Source organism: Pundamilia nyererei, unplaced genomic scaffold (genome assembly GCF_000239375.1).
Source record: "Pundamilia nyererei isolate P.nyererei 1_Seehausen unplaced genomic scaffold, PunNye1.0 scaffold00033, whole genome shotgun sequence".
NCBI classification, from domain to species: Eukaryota; Metazoa; Chordata; class Actinopteri; order Cichliformes; family Cichlidae; genus Pundamilia; species Pundamilia nyererei.
In genome coordinates, this window is record NW_005187434.1 from 4,214,599 (window position 1) to 4,231,855 (window position 17,257).

Sequence of the window (17,257 nt, forward strand, 5' to 3'; positions counted from 1 at the left end):
GTGTTTTTTTCCTTTCTTTTTTCGCAGGTGGGAAAAATAACTGCTCTGAGTGTCGGGGAATGATGTATGCAAAATGAAATGTCAGCAGAAGATGAATGAAACTGTAAAGCCCAAGAAACATGGAAGCCACAATAAATTAAAAACAAAAAAAGCATCATGACTTGCTCCCTTGGAAAATCTATCTGGTAGCACATGCTTCTAAAACTGTGGGAAATCAATCTGTGATGAAGGAGAGCAAAAATACTGGAGGCTTAAAAAAAAAGAACAGATATGGCTTGAAGAGCTTTATATTATCTTTTTGCATTGTGTAGCCTAACTACTGCTTTTTAATCGGTCAGTCTATGTAAGAGTTCCCAAAACACAATAAAGTAAATTGTATACAATTTTCCCTGAGCAATAACCTTACAAAAATAAACACAAAAGTGGGACAAAGTAGTAAATATGCTAATTCCTAGCCCCTGGTGCAGGTGTGACAGGTAGAAGCTTCAAAGTTGTTTGAGAAGGAAGCAGCGCCATCTTGTGTCAGAAAATATCACAAGCATGTATTTGTCTTTAAAAGTAGCGTTAAAGAAATTTTTATTCATATCATTTTAATTTCTTTTTTAAACGGCTAGATTTAATATAATGCAGATATTTTCAGAAAAAAAAAGAATATTATTGATCATTTTAAGAATAAAGTCGAAATTTCAAGAAAAAAAGTCGAAATGTGCAGAATACAGTTGTTTTGAGACAAACTGCCACGGCTGCTGTTACGCTCTACAAAATGCCTTGTGTAGCTGAGTTAGTGAAGAAAAAGAAGCCGTCGTGTGATACAACACACATCCTCTTGTTATACTAAGGTGTGACCACTGATCGCATCTGTCCATTACCAGCCATTTCATTTTGAACAAATCCACTCTTCTAGGCTTGTGTGTGGGTATGTCTGACCAGATGCAACTTTCTGCACCATTTTTTCAACTGTAATCTCCACATTTGGACTGTTTTTTCCTCCACATAGATTTTCGACTATAATTTCGATATTTCGACTTTATTCTCAAAATGATGTTTGTTTGTTTTTTCTTAATGTGGCCCATCGTAAAAATGATCATGTCTACACACTGAACACTCATTTTAAAGGAAAAGGTGGAGCTCTCGCTTTATTTCTCGGCAATGTGAAAGATTTCTCTGATTGGTTTGATTTCAGAAATGGGTGGGACATAGCGCAGCAATGACCAATGGAAGTTGATCTAACGCCAAAATACCAAAAAGTAAACAGACTTTGTTTTTATGTGTCAGGTGCAACTCAGTTCGCAGAAGTGAAGGTGTTCCTGAGGCCGTGTAGTATTAGACACCCGTCTGGTTTTGAACAATACGAGGGCTCTTCTCTGTGCAGTCGTTTTGGTTGTGTTTTTAAGCGTACATCCTGCTGATACAGAGTGCGTTGCACTAGCTGGCGCGCTAAGTAGCCTCTAGCTTGTTTTGGTTGCTGTCTTTTATACGAAAGTAACATTAGCTAACAGCTCTGCCGCGGAGTGACAGCTAGCCGAAGGTAGGGAGATTTGTTTGTAATTTATATGCTTTCTAACAGTTCTTTGGGTTCACGTGTGGTATTTATCGGGCATTTAATGTGGTATGATTCTGTAATTTCACACTGACTGTGCAGTGCCATTTCCAAGCGAGCATTGCCACCCACACCGAGTGTTTAGCTTCTAGCTACATTTTTCATCCTGTTTGCACCACATGTCGCTGTGCTGTATGATTCCACTTTAGAAGTAAAGTGAAGGCAGCTTTGCGTGATGTATGTATCAGGCAGACAAACGCGATGAAGCCCGAGCGCCGCTGTGCTGTCATGGCTGAGGATGGAGCTCTGAGTCCAGTAGGGGGACGCGCCGGGTCATCAGGCCGCCTGCGCCGACAGTCCTACAGAAGTTCAGAGCATTTCTGCAGCCTGCTGGACGGCCTACTGTCTCTCAGACACAGTGGGACCTTGTTTGATGTTGTGCTGGTTGTGGAAAGTCGCCCAATACAAGCCCATCGTATAATATTGGCAGCCTCCTGTGATTATTTCAGGTAAAACCCACAGGAGTTATTTTTTGTTTTGCTTTCATCTTCACTTTGCTGTTTTCTCTCTGTGCACACGACAGTACTGTATGCAATCTTCTGTGCCTGTTTCCACAGAGATCCAAAATTATCACACAAGAGCATTCATATGCATGCCATTGACCATCAAAATAGTCAGCCACCTCCAGGCTAGTGAATGAATAAGTTGTTTCCTATAACACACACCACAACATATGCTAATGTGTTTACTAGTAAATCTGACCAGTTACTCTGGCACCCCCGTGTCACAAGACACAGCCTAGGCATTTTGCACAGTCCAGTTGAAACCAAATGTATCCTCAAGCTCAGCAACATTGTCATATGATTACTAGTGGTTTGCATATTTTGGGTTCTGCCACCAGTCACATGATTGCTTTGCCCTCAGAGGCCTTGAATTGCACCTGTGATTTAGTCTTTCCCTGCGTACTGTAGTCACATCAAAACTTCTGTGGAGGTGATTTAACTTTTAAAAAAATTAAAGAGTTCTTTCTCTGTGATATAACTCTGGTTTGTTTTTATTACCGTCTAAAGCCTAAAACTTGAAAACATTTACTGGTAATAAAACCAGTGTCACTTGTTCCTTTAAGTCCACTGCTTACAAGGTCACCATAGAGCTACTGTGACTGGAATACAAATGTCACCACCAGATAATTTCGAGTGTATTACTGTGAGCATAGTTACTGTGCGGTAATGCTATAGATTCAAAAACATGTAAAAACCTAACTTGTTGGTATTTGTTCCTGGCTATCTGTTCGTCAGATCACAGTCAGTGTCTGAGCATAAGTGTTCTTATTCACTTGAGTTACTCCATAACAGCCTGGAAATGTTAACAACAATGGAAACATTGCGGATGTCTGTGTGAAGCAGAGATAAAAAGATGGACTCGTCAACCCATCCTTCTGTTCATTTTATTAACTGCTTATCCAATTCTGGGGCTGGAGCCTGTCCCAAATGTCATAGGGTGACAGGCGGGATACACCCTGGGGACGCTGCCAGTCCGTCACAGGACTCCCACAAAGAGAAATAAACAACTACACATACATTCACACCTGGAGCTGGTCTACATTAAATAGTTAATCTAACATGCATGTCCTTGGATTGTGGGAAGAAGCCACAAATTCACACAGAGAACATGCAGACACAACCAGCTGGCAGGTTCAAAGCAGGAACCTTCTTGCTGTGAGGAGTCAGCAGTGATTTGACTCACTCGCACTCAATGTAGGGCAGCTGGTTCAGCTGATTGCAACATTGCACCTGATTGTGACAATACAATCAGGCCCAATGTTGCATCTGTGTTTTAATCTCCCCAAATGTTTCATCAGCTAGTTAAACCAGTCAGGTGACATAGCTGCAGTTTCGTTTTAGGTCTGTGGTGAATTTTACTTTTACTTGTGATTTCTTTCCTACGTCATGTCTCAAACTAAAACTGTAAGAGAAACATTTTAGACGTTTCACTGAAAACGTCAGCCTGTAGTTTGCATAAGCCAAGAGTCAATGCAACATTTTTGTTCTGAATGCTTGTTTGTAGTCAGTGCAGGACTGCAGAATATTTTCAGGGTAATGCAACGTGTCAGTAAACTCCCAGGCTCTGCTCTTGACAGGTTGCCCTCTAACCCCCTTACAGATAATGATTTTCCATTAAGCATTGTCAAATTCAATTTAATTTCACTGGTAAATATGACCTTAAGAGTGCGTATATAGAATAATCAGTTATATTAAAAACAGTTTGTTGGCTTATCCTAAAATAAGGCCTTTTCTCCCTCTGCTGGCACCATTTTTGCTTTTTCTCCCATACATTTGAATTCAACGTTCTTTGAGTTGCTACATCTCTCCCTGTGAGTCTTATCATTACTGGGCGACCAGGATGACCCAGCATAATACTTTATTACCCTTCTCCACTAGGGGGATGTTTGCAGGAGGCCTCCGGGAAACACAGCAAAAGGAGATTGCAATTCATGGAGTGTCCTACATGGCCATGAAGAAAATACTTGATTACATCTACACGTCAGAGATTGACTTAGACCCAGAGTGCGTGCAGGAAGTCCTGATAGCTGCCACACTTGTACAAGTAGGTTGTTGTTCCTACTTATTTCTTATTCTGTTTTTTTTGGGTTTTTTTGTTTGTTTGTTTTTCAGTTAACCTGTGCAGCTTTTGTGTTTTCCAGCTCGAGAATGTCATAGGCTTCTGCTGTGATTTCCTTTTCTCTTGGATGGACGAGAGCAACATTTTAGAGCTGTATCACCTGGCCGATCTCTACGCACTGCAACAGCTGAAGGCCAAAGTGCACTCCTTCATGCTCAGCAACATTCAGACGTTGTCCCGAACAGATGTGTACCGACAGCTGCCCCAGGATGAAGTGTTCAGTGCGCTGAGCAGCGACGAGCTCCAGGTGAACAGCGAGAATGAGGTGTACGAGGCAGCGCTTCACTATCATTACAGTCCCGAGCAGGTGGAAACTGACCAGGTGTACTTGCAGGTCAGTCCAAAGGTGTGTCTGCATTTATACTCATCTATCTAAATAAAGCACACATCTTAATTACACTCTATTAAAGTGTTGCATTTATGTTTCTGTCTCCCTCACCTGAATGACAATCTCAAGATGCTCGACGCAGTGCGATTTTGCCTGATTGAGAAGCACATGTTGCAGAGATTGCACAACAGACTGAAGCAGTGTCCGCTGAAGGATTCTGTTTCAGCTGCGCTGCGTTACCACGAGCAGGAGCTCCTGCAGCCTGTCCTCCAGACTCCTCTCACCCAGCCGCGGTCCACTTTCCACTGCATACTGGGCTTCGGGGGAATGTTTAGTTCCAGCTCCCTCGCATACACCGATCACCTGTTTCAGGTGTTTCACCCAAGCTGGGGGGAGTGGAGGAGTCTCACTGCAGCTCACACTCCCCGGATGTCCAACCAGGGCATCGCCGTGCTCAACAACTTTGTTTATCTTATTGGCGGGGACATGAACACCAGTGGATTTCATGCAGAGACCCGCTGCTGGAGGTGAGAGCCTATCATACGCCCTTTATGGTTCATTTTTGTGGTGGAGTTAAAGCTGCAGCTGATTAATCTCATTAATCAGTTTATTACTGAATTTTTAAATTATAAATACAGGAAGCAATCTTACAGGAGGCTCTGGACTTTCATTTGCATGATTTGATCCTCGAGACGATAAAAGGAAAGGAAGGAAGGAGTTTGAGGATCTTTGCCAGCAGATGGAGTTTGCCTAGTTGTCATGGAAATGTAGATTTTCCATGTTACAGTTATTCAGTATCTTAAAGAACTTTTTCTCCGTGTTTGCTTTTTAAATGATGTGTTCACAGTTTATATTTTGACAACATCCGTTTAGGTACATCCACACCTCCAGCATTCACAATACTGTGGTGATTTGGGAGCTTTGAAAGCAGACACAGCTGCAGAAATATCAGGGAGGGAGTTTTCTTCTGGACAAGCAGAAAATGACTGAAATCACACACCTTTTGTGATTCCATCCTTTTTTGCTCAGCAATCTCCGGTGATGTTTGATGCTCTCGGCTTGTCTCCATTATGTTGCAGAATGACTGCCTCATACTCAGGTGTTATTTTCAGTGACGCTTTCACATGAAAGCCCGAGCAAAGAACTCTCTGGTCTTTCAGAGATGTTCTTTAAGTAAGCGAACCTGCTCTTCCTGTTTACCGGTCTGAATGGTCAATATGATGTGCTTACACTGCTGTTCTGGTGAGGAAGATTATCTTTACTAGTAGTTTGCCACAACAGCGACCAACATTAAAAGGGCTCAAGCATTAATTAGATGCAAATGGGGATACAGGTTTGATTCAAGTAAACTAGACACTGATATTTATAGTTTAATTTAGATGCTTTTAATTCAGTGTAAAGATACTAAATACATCGCTCCAGGGGTGTTCTCTGATTCACAGTTACTGTGGTGGAGGATTTCTGAGCAGCTGTCGGTCTCTGGAGGCGTTTCTTTGGCTGACACATTACTGATGTTACTTGCTGGCGTCAGATGTCTTACTGACTTGTGCACCGCATCATAAAGTCATGGAGCTGAATATTCGTAATTTCTGAGCTTTAACACCAGTTGACAGGGCTGGTGGGAGGTGGAGAAATGAAGTGGGGGGAAGAAAGTTGACTTCATGCTGAGACTTTGCACACAAACATCCCCAACTAAAAATCATTTACTAATGTTGCCAGTGCCTTTTTTATATGAACATTGGAAATTGGAGAAGTGAACTGAGTACAGGTTAGAGTAAAGGGGATTGGCTCGTTGCTTTAAGATGAAAAAAAAAACAACAACAAAAGAGCTGCTAAATCCTTAAAGATTTTTAAAACAATATCAATAGAAGCCTAATGGTTCTGTTTTGTTTTAATAGAGTTTCCACTTTGCTTCCAAATGAGCTCATCTTTCATATAAGGTTCTTCTTCACCGTTCTGAGACTCGTCTGCTCTTTCCAGATACGACCCCCGTCACAACAAGTGGCACACCATCCAGCCTCTGCAGCAGCAGCATGCCGACCACTGTGTTTGTGTTGTGGGCGGCCATATTTATGCCATTGGAGGACGAGACTACAACCACGAGCTGGAGTCGGTGGAGCGTTATGACCCACACAAAGACACATGGGAATTTGTGTCTCCTCTAAAGAGAGAGGTATGGAAACCTGAAGGTGTGAAAGATTGAAAATGAGTGCATCTGATTCTTCTACTGTCCACATGATGGCGCTGCTTACTCACATTTGTGCTGAGACCTACATCCACTGTAATACTAGTCTACCCTTTCAGGTGTATGCCCATGCTGGAGCAGTGGTGGATGGAAAAATTTATATAACGTGTGGGCGCCGAGGCGTGGCGTACCTCAGAGAGACTTGCTGTTTTGACCCAGCAGCCAATCGCTGGACAGGGTGCGCAGAGGGCCCGGTGGAGCGGGCGTGGCACGGCATGGCAGCCGTTAACGGCCGCATGTACGTTATTGGAGGAAGTAATGACGAGCGCGGATACAGGAGGGATGTCCTGAAGGTATCGTCCTGAATGATCACAGCTGTTTATCGTTGGCTCTTTGCTTCTCGTGCAGTTTAAAGTATTGCCTCTTTTTCAGCCTGCTCACCTCTGTTTTTTCCTCCTATAGTATGAATTTAAATTTAAGAATATTCCACGGCCTTTTCTAGACCGACATTATTTTGCATACTAATACAGGCCAGAAGCTTTGACTTCTCAAGCTAATTAAAATCTGTACGAGCCAGAGCAGCACGTTTTGATGCTCTGCCTGCAGCACTTTTATGAAATAAAAAGTCATTTATTGCTTGCTTTATTTTTTTCTTCAATTTCAGGTAGCGTGCTTTAACCCCACAGCCAACTCCTGGTCTTTAATGTCCCCCCTCCCTGCGGGCCACGGAGAACCCGGCATAGCTGTGCTGGACAGTCACATCTACGTTGTGGGAGGGCGTACGCACGACAAAGGCAACAGGATGAAATACGTTCACGTGTACAACGCCGACAAAGACGAGTGGAAAAACGGCACGGAGTTTAAGGCGCACGTCTCCGGCCTGGCAGCCTGTGTGGCGCTCATGACCCCCGCTGTGATTGCCCAGGCCAGAAGCTGGGAGCAACGCACCAAGTCTTCGTGGGAAGAAGTGGACATGGACAGCTCGGATGACTCAAGTGTGGACTGAAGCTGCCGTGTTAATTGGATTCCATCATCATCAAGGACCTCCTTGCGATCTCTTTCTTTCTTTTATTTAACTCTGCATGTTGAGTTTCGGATGTATTTAGTTTTTTGGGGGGTTCACATGCATGTTGACAACTCGGAGTGCCTCTGAACCAAAGGTGTCATTCAGGACCTTTTTCTTATTTCTCTGATCTGACCTTAGGTACTCTTGCCCCGTCCGGGAATCTCTTCTCTGAACAAATGTTCACGCTGCTGTTTGTTACTGATCGCTCGTCATAATTTCCTTAAAACCACCGGTGTTTCTGCGACGCTTATCACAGAGAGCAAAGGACGCTTTCGAGATTAGTAGCTATGCAATAACATGGTACTTTGGAGTAAAGACACGAATGTGGGCTTTTCCTTTAAGACTGTGGGGCCCCGAGTTATTACTGGGGGAACAGTATTACTGTGTGGCTAAATAAACATAAAAGCAACATGTTGCTCACTGCTAGCAAGGACAAGTCTGTGGCGAGACTGCCGGAGAAACTCAAAACCCGACGATGAATCTCCACCGAAATCCACAACTACCAAAACAAGAGAGCAAAAACTATGACCAGGCATATCCCAGACCAGAGTGTGCTCTGGTGTGACAACTTGAAGCTGAATGGGTCACAAAGCCACTTGGAGATTGGAGAAGTGACTTCTTCCTTATTTCTATTTTCTGCAATGTCACACACTGAAGTTGTATTCTGTAGTAATAACAGTTCCTGTTTCTAAAACAAAAATACTATAAAAGCAGTTTTGCAAAAAAAACCCAAAAAAACCCCAAGCACGTGTTTTATCTGTGAAAAGAATGGCGGGGGTCACACAGTTAAGCTCTCATTATTCCTCAGCTGGTTCTCTGCATTGTCAGTGCACAACAATAAACATACAAGAAGTGGGTTTTGTCTCCATCCCCCAGACAGCTGCTCAGTGGAGCTATCATCTCTCCAAACCTCTGAATGATCGTTATGTTTTGCAAATATCGTGCCTTGTTTTCTTGCTTTCATTCACTCTTAGCCTGAGTTTATATGTGATCTGCGTATGTCTGAACAGAGGCGAGCCTTAGCTATCGTGCCTCTGATATCATCATATAAATAATGAATAATTCCAAATAATAATTCTTTAATTTATTTATGTCTGTAGCTGGATAGAGGAAGGGGTCTACAGATTGAAGTTGCCATTTATTTGTAAATGAAATGTGAAAATTAACCATTATTTTTGTGCATGTGTGTCCTTTCACTGATCCGCTCATCACTTGAGCTTAATCGGAATCCTCATGATGGTTTATTTCACAATATATGTCTTCACCAATTCGCTTAGCACTGTGTGTGTGTGTGTGTATGAGAGAGTGTGAGTGTGTGTTGCCATGGTTCATTGCAAACCCTGTTTCACACTGGACTCAACCACTGTTAACGCTTCATTTGAACCCACGTAATTGTAAATGTACCCGCCTTTTCCACATGATTTGCTGGAAACACTGTCAAACATATGCAAACAAGATAACTTTTTAAATTTGATTAAAAAATATATGTCCTGCTTTTGTCACGTCTGAATGTTGTATAGGGAAAAGTGTTACATGGATTTTACAATGGACTGGATTTTGTGCCAGCGTTGAGCTGGAAGCACCATTTATATGTCTTGGGGATCAAACATCTACGGAACTGAAACTGACTTCTAAGAAATACTAGTTTTTGTTTTGCTTTTTCCTTAAGAAAAGAAGAAGTAATTGCTGAGAAAGTTACAGGAAATTGTCAGGCGTGTAACTAAGAAGCAGATGTTTTGGCTTCGACAACTCTCTGACTTGAGTTTGTCTTTTTTTGTTTGTTTAATTTAAAGCCCATTTCATAAATCTAACGTCAGCTCCCAACAGTTGATTGTGCTCCTTGTTTGAACTGCTGCCTCCTGCCTTTTATTCCTCCCAGTCTCTACCAGTTCCTCTCCATTTGGCTCTAAACTCCATCAGCTTTATGAAGGCTGACTGCTACTTTCCTCTCTGAGGCTGTTTCATCTACATCTGTTACCCCCCATCAGCACTAAGTGTGTGTGCTCCCTCCCACACACCCCTCTCTTTCACACTATTGTGCCAGCCCCCAGCAAGTAGTCTGGCAGGATCTGCTGACATCAGCGCTGGACATCCAGGATCTGTGTTTGTGTTTACGCATCAAATCTCTGTGTTCTAAAACTATACTACCACCTCGGGGCCACTTAAAACGTACAGTCACGCTCTTAACCGCGTCAGCAGCCGTTACAGACATCTGAGTGCGGGTCGATCTGGTGCTCTTTGCTGGACCATTATCAGAGCAATTAAAAGGCCCACATTAGCCTGTGATGTAGAGTTATGCAGATTAAACCCAGTGGAGTTGAGGATGTATGAGCCGAGGGGATTTTGCTAAGTGCCCACTTGTATCCTCTACTTTCTCCTGCTCTGCAGGAGAGGAGGAAGTCAATTCAATAGATAACAAAGAAAGTCACCTGTAGACGAAGATCTGGCCTGCAAAACATTGCCTATCATTGTGTCGCAGACGATTTCACTTCTATATGTCTACACTGGAGACATATAGGGGCCATAGGGGGGCTTTGTCTTTATATCGTGGAGCATAAAACGATGAGTTTATCATTTATGTTTGCACCAGTATCTAATAGGGGTGGGTTTTGATAATCGATTTATCGATTAAAATCAATTCTAGCTCAGATAACGTGATATCGATTCATTAAAATCCTGAATCGATTTTTTAATATAAATTTATTTTGCCTGAAATGCCAGAATCTCAGGTGAAACCTCACAACATTTCAACAACCACCAAACAGCTAAAACAGTGAATGAAAGTAGGAACACAATACTTCAAGAACAGTTTCCCGTCTAAAAATCTGTTTTCTGCATTATTCGCTTGCTTGTTACGCACAAGACTGCCGTTGTTTACAGCGCTGTCGGCTGCTGTTTTTTTTCCTTTTACTTACTTCTGAAAAGAAAACCTAATTTCTGCTGTTCAATGGGCTACAGAACAAATTGAAACTTTTTTAAATTATGCAAAATGCAAAACACTTAGCTGTGTCTCTGATAAAACCGCTGTAACTTCAGAGGAAATGTCCATGTTGATTAATGGTTTTCTTTCGTTTTTGATCTACTGCAGAATATTTTTATAAAATCCCAGGCCAGGAAAATCACCTTCAGGTTTTTCTGTGTTTTATCTTCAGCTACTTTGACACAAAGGCATCTGCTGTGATGCTTACACCTTTGATAAAGTCTTGCGAGTGTCAGCTTCCTTTTTATGGATACAAAAATATGTAAATGTACTAATCTTAATTATAATATTTCTGACTGTCTGAGGCAAAATTTCCCAGATACAAATCGAATTGAATCTAATCATGGATCGAATTGATTCAGGACCTTGTGAATCAGAATCGAATCGATTCTAGAAATCAGTGACGATACCCAGCCCTAGTATCTAAGTAACCCCTGTTTTTGCTTGAAGTCCTGCAAAAAGTTGTATTATGTATTTTGTATCACAAAGTTTTTTCATGCAGTTGCTGAACATTTGGCCTGCTTTGCACTTTCCTCGTGAACTATTCCCAGGTGTAATTTGTATTTTTTTTTTCACATGTATATATTAATTTATACTTTAATTACTCAGAAAAGATTTCTATAAAGTAATAAAACTGACCATTGTTTCTCTCTTTTTTTACTTATTTGATTTTGCATGTCTAAGTTACATGTGTAGTCCAGACCTACTTAACTGTATGCAACTTGAGGGTCTCATTAGTATGACACGCATGAAAGATGGGATTTTACTGTTGTTAACATGTTATTAGACAGATTATGAGACCATATTATGAACGGAGACCAGCTGTGACATCACTGTAATGCTGTAAGCAAATTAACGTAATGCACTGACGAGTATTTTAGCACATGTTTTTGGCTTAGAACACAGGTTTCCTGCAGGTGTAGATGGCATGAAGACAAATCACCCTTGTGCATTCATCCATGCAGTATGAGCCTATATTCACCTAGTTCAACCCTTTAAAGTGTGAAAACCTCAAAGCCTGCATGGAAAGCAGCTGCACAGTTTGCAAGTCTCCTGATCTTTATCATCAGGTCAGACAGATTTTAAAAAAGTTACCTTTTGTGACAATGAGTCGTGAATCTGTTTGCAAAACTCTCAGCTGCTACTGTAGATTAATTAAAATGCAACAGACATGTTAGTTATTGTGGGCAGAGGTAGAAAATGTGGTGATGAAAGCAAAAAACAGATACAGTCCTGTTCCTGTACAACGGAGCCCAGGGTGGAAGAGGTTAAGCAAACTGTTTCTCTGAATCTGAGCTCCCTCTGCTCCGACCTGCTCACTGGGCAGTCAGATTCCTGTAAAGATCAGCCTCTTCTCGTCCTCATTAAAATGGGCAAATGAAGTGTGTTCAGCAGGAGAAGCCTGTGGGTGGACAACGCCAGTTCAGGGAAGCGCTCGGATAATGAATTGCACTGGATAAAATCCACACTAGACTTGGGTTTCTCCTGAAGGATAATCCCCCCCCCCCAAACCACTCTTCCTCTTACCCCCCTTGGATTTTACGAAAGTCATTAGCAGCCCATATCCCCCTGAGGGTGGAGACAGTGGGTTCTGCCTGTGTTTTTCAGTTGTGAAAAGGAGCCAACAGCCTCCCCCTTTTTCATGCTTTTTAAGGCTCATTGACATGGAGAACGAGGGCCGTGGAAATGCTTTATGTGCCGGTGGGTAAACCACAGCAGGTGACCCAGAGTCGCAGTAATACAGCGTCTTTAACACATGCTGTGCTTGTCGAAACTACAGAGTATAGCCTCATTAAATCAACAAAAAGGAAATACAAACAAACACCACCAAAGGCTGCGGCTCTTATCAGGGGTGGCCAGGTACAAAGCATGCAGATGTGCACCCACTGGGAGAAGGCCAAGGAGTTCAGGCACTTTTACAAACTCTTATCCATTCAGTCAGGAGACTGGCTGCATGCGTGAACATCGACTGGGAGGAAATCAAAGTCAACGGGCAGATGCTGGTGTGAGAAATAATTAAAGGGTCACAAGTAAATAAAAAGGATACGATTCTAGAGACACTCCACAACCTTTGTTGTCACAGTTTTGTTTGAATAGAAGAAAAATGCATAAGAGTGAGATTCAGGATAGAAAAATATTTGTTTCATACCTCATATTGGTCTCTTTTTGTACACTTTCGTATCTCAAGTTAATAAAACATCAGTGTAAAAATGATATGGATTCACACACAAGACTTCGAGTTCAGACTTTTATTTATTTTTTATGTTTTTTTATGTCACACCACAATTTGTCAAACAATAATTGCACACGAATGATTAACTCTTACATTATTATTCTTAGCTTTTTACAAAAATATTTATTTACACTGGGAAATGAGGTGAAATGCAAAATAAATAGTTTTTTTTTCTTTTTTCAAACAATTAAACCACAAACTTGAGTTGCACTCAGCATTAAATGGCCGGTTTGAATCCTGCCAGTCGGGGCAGCAGACAGAGCCACTCCTTTTTCTTATTCTCTCCTCTCAGTTTTTCTCACTCTGGCTGCAGGGTTGGGGCCCTCAGCCTTGTATAGTCATGCGCTCTCACAGCTGTGAGTGCCGGGATCAGCTTTTTGTTAAGATGGCAGCGGTAAAGTAACTCTCAGTTGACGGTGGAGATTCCTTCACCAGCACGAATAAGAGAACAGCGGGTACTGGCTCCACTCGGCCACGTTGCCATGGTGATAGCTGTGATGCACAGCTTGCGTGGTGTAGTCAGTGGTCAGATGATGAGGAGGGGGATACTGGGAAGGACCTGGGCCGCCCCACTGGCCCAGGGGCTGCTCGGTGCTGTAGGGGTTGTAGATGTGGTGACCGATGACCCCTGGCTTGCTGGCCTGGGCCACAGACATGTTGAGCACCCCTGTGTAGTCCTGGGGGCCCGGGAGGTGCTGGGGGCCACAGCTGGAAGGGCCAACCTCACGGGCCTTTGAGGAGTCGTGATCAGGGACCGTGGCTATGTCGGGAACTCTGGACTCAAAGCTGCTGCGTCCGGATCCACTGTTGCTGCTGCCGATGCTGGAGGAGGGGGACGGGGACTTTCCATACTCATGGAACCTGGGGAGTAAAAAAAAAGAAGAAAAGAACGAATATTGATTGGCATTCATCAAAACAACATGATTATAATATGATCTGCTGCATCGCTGTTTACCTGTATGACTGGTAGGAAGCTGGAGTAGGAACAAGCTGCTCTGTGCTGTAGAGATCTCTTGTGTCTGCCCCAACAGGAGAGTCAGTCCTCACTCTGTGCTCTCTCTCAGCATCCCAAGGAGAGTAGCGCTCCTCTTTGACACCATCCTCTTCTTTTCTTTTGGGCAGCTCTTCATCCTCTCCGTCGAAACCTTCATACGAAGACTGGCAGAAGTCTGAGGAGCCACAGATCATCAAATGAGAGGAAGAACAAAACAAAAAAAGCATCAACATGAAGAGAGAAGAGTGTGAAAACGGTACCTGGTGGACTGTCTTCTTCAGAGTTCAAAATGTCTGATGCCTTGGTCCTCTTCTCAAGGCATGATGGGTCCTTATTGGCACGTCTGCAGCAGTAGATCAGTTATATTAAAAACAAATACAAACTACAATACACTGAACAATAAATGAGCTCAGATCCTTTCAAGTCAACGGACCAAACTGGAGCTTTCGCGTTGGCATTTTAACCTCACCTTTTCTTATTAGTACCTTCATCCCGGAAGCCTTTTGCAAATGGGTTGTGATCGATCTTCAGCTTTGTAATCTGCAGGAGAGGGAGACACAAAGTCAAAGTTAAAACTTTGTGATTTGTCTCTCGGCACACGGCATACTTGCAGTGCTAGAAACAGACCTTAGTGTTCTGGTAAGCAGTGACTGCAGTGAAGGAAGTCTCCGGGAAGGTGAAGGTCTGGAAAACACTCCAGCGCACACTGAACAGGTCGTCTGCCTGGACAATGTGGAAGCGCGGATGGTAGCGATGCATGGAGTGCAAAATGATCTGCAGACAAGGAACATTTTTTTGAACATTTTTCGCTTCCTTGAACGCGGTTTTACTGTGTGCTTTTGACATGTCGACTTAAAGACCACGCTGTCTTTTTTATCCGCTTTTATCCCCGGTGGGAGGAAACTGTAATCGGAAGGTTGTTGAATTAACTATCCTCCAGCCAAATGTTAGAAAAAAAGCACTGCCGAAACGTTCGGTCTAAAGACGTCAAAGTGTTGCAGATGTTGCTTTTACTCACATGGCCGTGCTGGTCGAGCGTGTTGTTGGTCAGCTTGAGCTTGAGGAAGGAGACGGACTGCTTCATCCAGTGACTCCCTGGTGCTGGAGAGTCTGGGTGGAGGTAGGTTCTGCAGGGTGGCTGAGGTTCTGCTTTTCCTGCCACCTCCCACTTCTTTTTATTCCACTGTTGGAAAGAGACACATGAGTCAGTCAATTTGAAAAAGGTGAGTAGCGGAAGAATTTTCAACTCCTTCCTTTTCCACCATAGACTGGAGAGCGATGGCTGGCCTGTACCACCCACAGAGATGGGGAGGGGAGCGGGGGGGTAGTACAGTGGGCTCACAGCAGGGGATAGAAAAACAGGAAGAGATAACATCCTTTGATGTACAATGTTGGGGGTGTGTGTGGGGGGTGGGGGTGGGTGATAAACAGGGGATGTCTTGTCTGGGGCTAGTGGCTACCACTTTGGGTTATCTACAGCCAAACCTATGACTCTAGTGAGGCCTTGGGAAGTGAATTTTCTCTCATGCATGACTCATTAATACACAAAGGAGAAAGCTACTGGTGTCTTACCTTATACCTGAAACCATCCTCTGGGACCATGTCGACCAACAACACGTACTTGGCACATGGAATAAGCCCGGATAGATTCACTTTGCAATGTGGAAACATTCGCCTGGTAAACATGGGAGAAAGAATGAGTTCTGTAAAAGGTGGGGGAGCAAGGTGTGAACATTTAACATTTTATTTTATTTTTCTGTTGCCCTACCTTCCCGGTTTAGTGATGATCATCTCTGTCCCTATTTCATGGAAGGTCGTCCACAGTTCAGTGTCCTCCAGAAACATCCTGATATTGCCCTGGAGATAGGCATCAGGTCCGGGAGCTATGTGGGCCGGAGGAGGTCCACTGAAGTTGGACTTCAAGTCTAGAAGAAAAACATGAATAAGCATTTTTTACTGGAAAAACTGGTAGAAGAAGACACGTGTGCTTACGGAGGCAAAGCTGATATTAAGAAGTAGTCATCAACTCACCTCTGATGGACTGCATCCTTTGGATTAAACTTGATATGTTTTTAACTGAAAAGGCTTTAAAAAACAAAAAAAACAAAAAAAAAAAACAACGAAAGAAAGAAAAGACAGAGAACTCAGTCCAGGTGTGTGATATCCAAAGTGCGTCTTCAGCTCTTCTCTGTCTCCTGGGTCTCTTTCCACACATGCAAAAGAAAAATCCAACAGCCCAGGAAGGAAGTCAGAAGGTCAAATCAGTCCTCGCTGCAGATGTTTCAGAGATGCTGAGTCCTTGCAGGATGGGATGACCATGACTTTTAAGGGTAGCCCAGGAGTGGGTGGGGCCAGGGAGGCCATCCTTTTGAAGTGGCACAATGATGGGTTGGAGTCCAACTGTGATTGGAGAGTGCTGGAAATCAAAGAGACTTAACAGAGGCTTGATACCATCCCCACAGGAAGGTGGGGGGGGGGGGGGGGTGAAAGAAATGCATCTTTATTAACTGCTAAGAGACTTTAAAAACAAATAGAGATGGACTTCCGTGCTGCAGAACACATAACTCAGTCCAGCAAAACCTGTGTAAATATTTCCCTCACACACACACAAACACACATGAAAATGCCATTTAGTGTGTTTGTGGTTAGAAAAAAGTCATTATAATTCATTTGGCACAACTGAGAGAAACACAGCTGAAGGTCTGTGTAAACGGGTTAATGCACTGTGGTCTGTGTGTGCATACAGGTAGGGTCAATTTTTTTTTTTACATTTTTCAGAAAATCAGCAGTGTTTTCAATAGCTTAGTTAAAGTACACAGGCTTTTCTCATAAATACATTGCATAAATCTGACATATTGGTCTGGAAATGCACACATACACACACATATATGTATTTTCATATTCTATATATAATACATTTTTTCATCATCTCCTTTACACTTTCCATCAAAGGCACGCACAGCAGTGGGTGGGAAACTCTATGTAAACCCATAATGACGATGACAACATGCACTCTTTCTGCAGGTAACTTTCACCTGAGGGCTTTGTGTGAAGCCTGCCAGGTAGTGAAGACTGCATGGAAAGAAGGGGGGGGGGGGGGTATGTGTATTCAGGTGTCTAGACAACCCCTGATAGATAATCTCATTAAACTGGCTCCCCTTGAAATGAGCACGTTTCTGCAGCATGGAGAAAGCCCAGGCAATTAACAGCCAGTTAGCACCAAAGGCCCAAGTCAGCCTTGAATGGGAC

General features: G+C 43.0%; 2 protein-coding genes across 4 annotated transcripts; one reads left to right on the forward strand and one right to left on the reverse strand.

The window, feature by feature from the left end:
* The first annotated feature begins 1,247 nt into the window (after positions 1–1,247).
* klhl22 (kelch-like family member 22) lies at positions 1,248–9,294 on the forward strand. Of its 3 annotated transcripts, none has more exons than XM_005729585.1 (8): positions 1,248–1,528; positions 1,789–2,049; positions 3,982–4,147; positions 4,245–4,568; positions 4,680–5,077; positions 6,531–6,723; positions 6,855–7,088; positions 7,400–9,294. In XM_005729585.1, the coding sequence occupies exons 2-8, from the start codon at positions 1,802–1,804 to the stop codon at positions 7,739–7,741; spliced, it is 1,905 nt and encodes a 634-aa protein (XP_005729642.1). In that variant the 5' UTR covers positions 1,248–1,528; positions 1,789–1,801; the 3' UTR covers positions 7,742–9,294. The 3 variants fall into 3 exon arrangements, with proteins under 3 accessions (XP_005729642.1, XP_005729644.1, XP_005729643.1); XM_005729587.1 differs by having other exon boundaries at positions 4,245–4,556; XM_005729586.2 differs by lacking the exon at positions 1,248–1,528 and having other exon boundaries at positions 1,543–2,049.
* A 3,867-nt stretch (positions 9,295–13,161) lies between these two features.
* On the reverse strand, positions 13,162–16,088 carry tbx16 (T-box transcription factor 16). Its single transcript, XM_005729629.1, has 9 exons — positions 16,040–16,088; positions 15,777–15,933; positions 15,581–15,683; positions 15,027–15,191; positions 14,636–14,782; positions 14,478–14,548; positions 14,269–14,351; positions 13,970–14,183; positions 13,162–13,875 (listed from the first exon to the last, which is right to left on the reverse strand). The coding sequence occupies exons 1-9, from the start codon at positions 16,053–16,055 to the stop codon at positions 13,443–13,445; spliced, it is 1,389 nt and encodes a 462-aa protein (XP_005729686.1). The 5' UTR covers positions 16,056–16,088; the 3' UTR covers positions 13,162–13,442.
* Between the last annotated feature and the right edge of the window lie 1,169 nt (positions 16,089–17,257).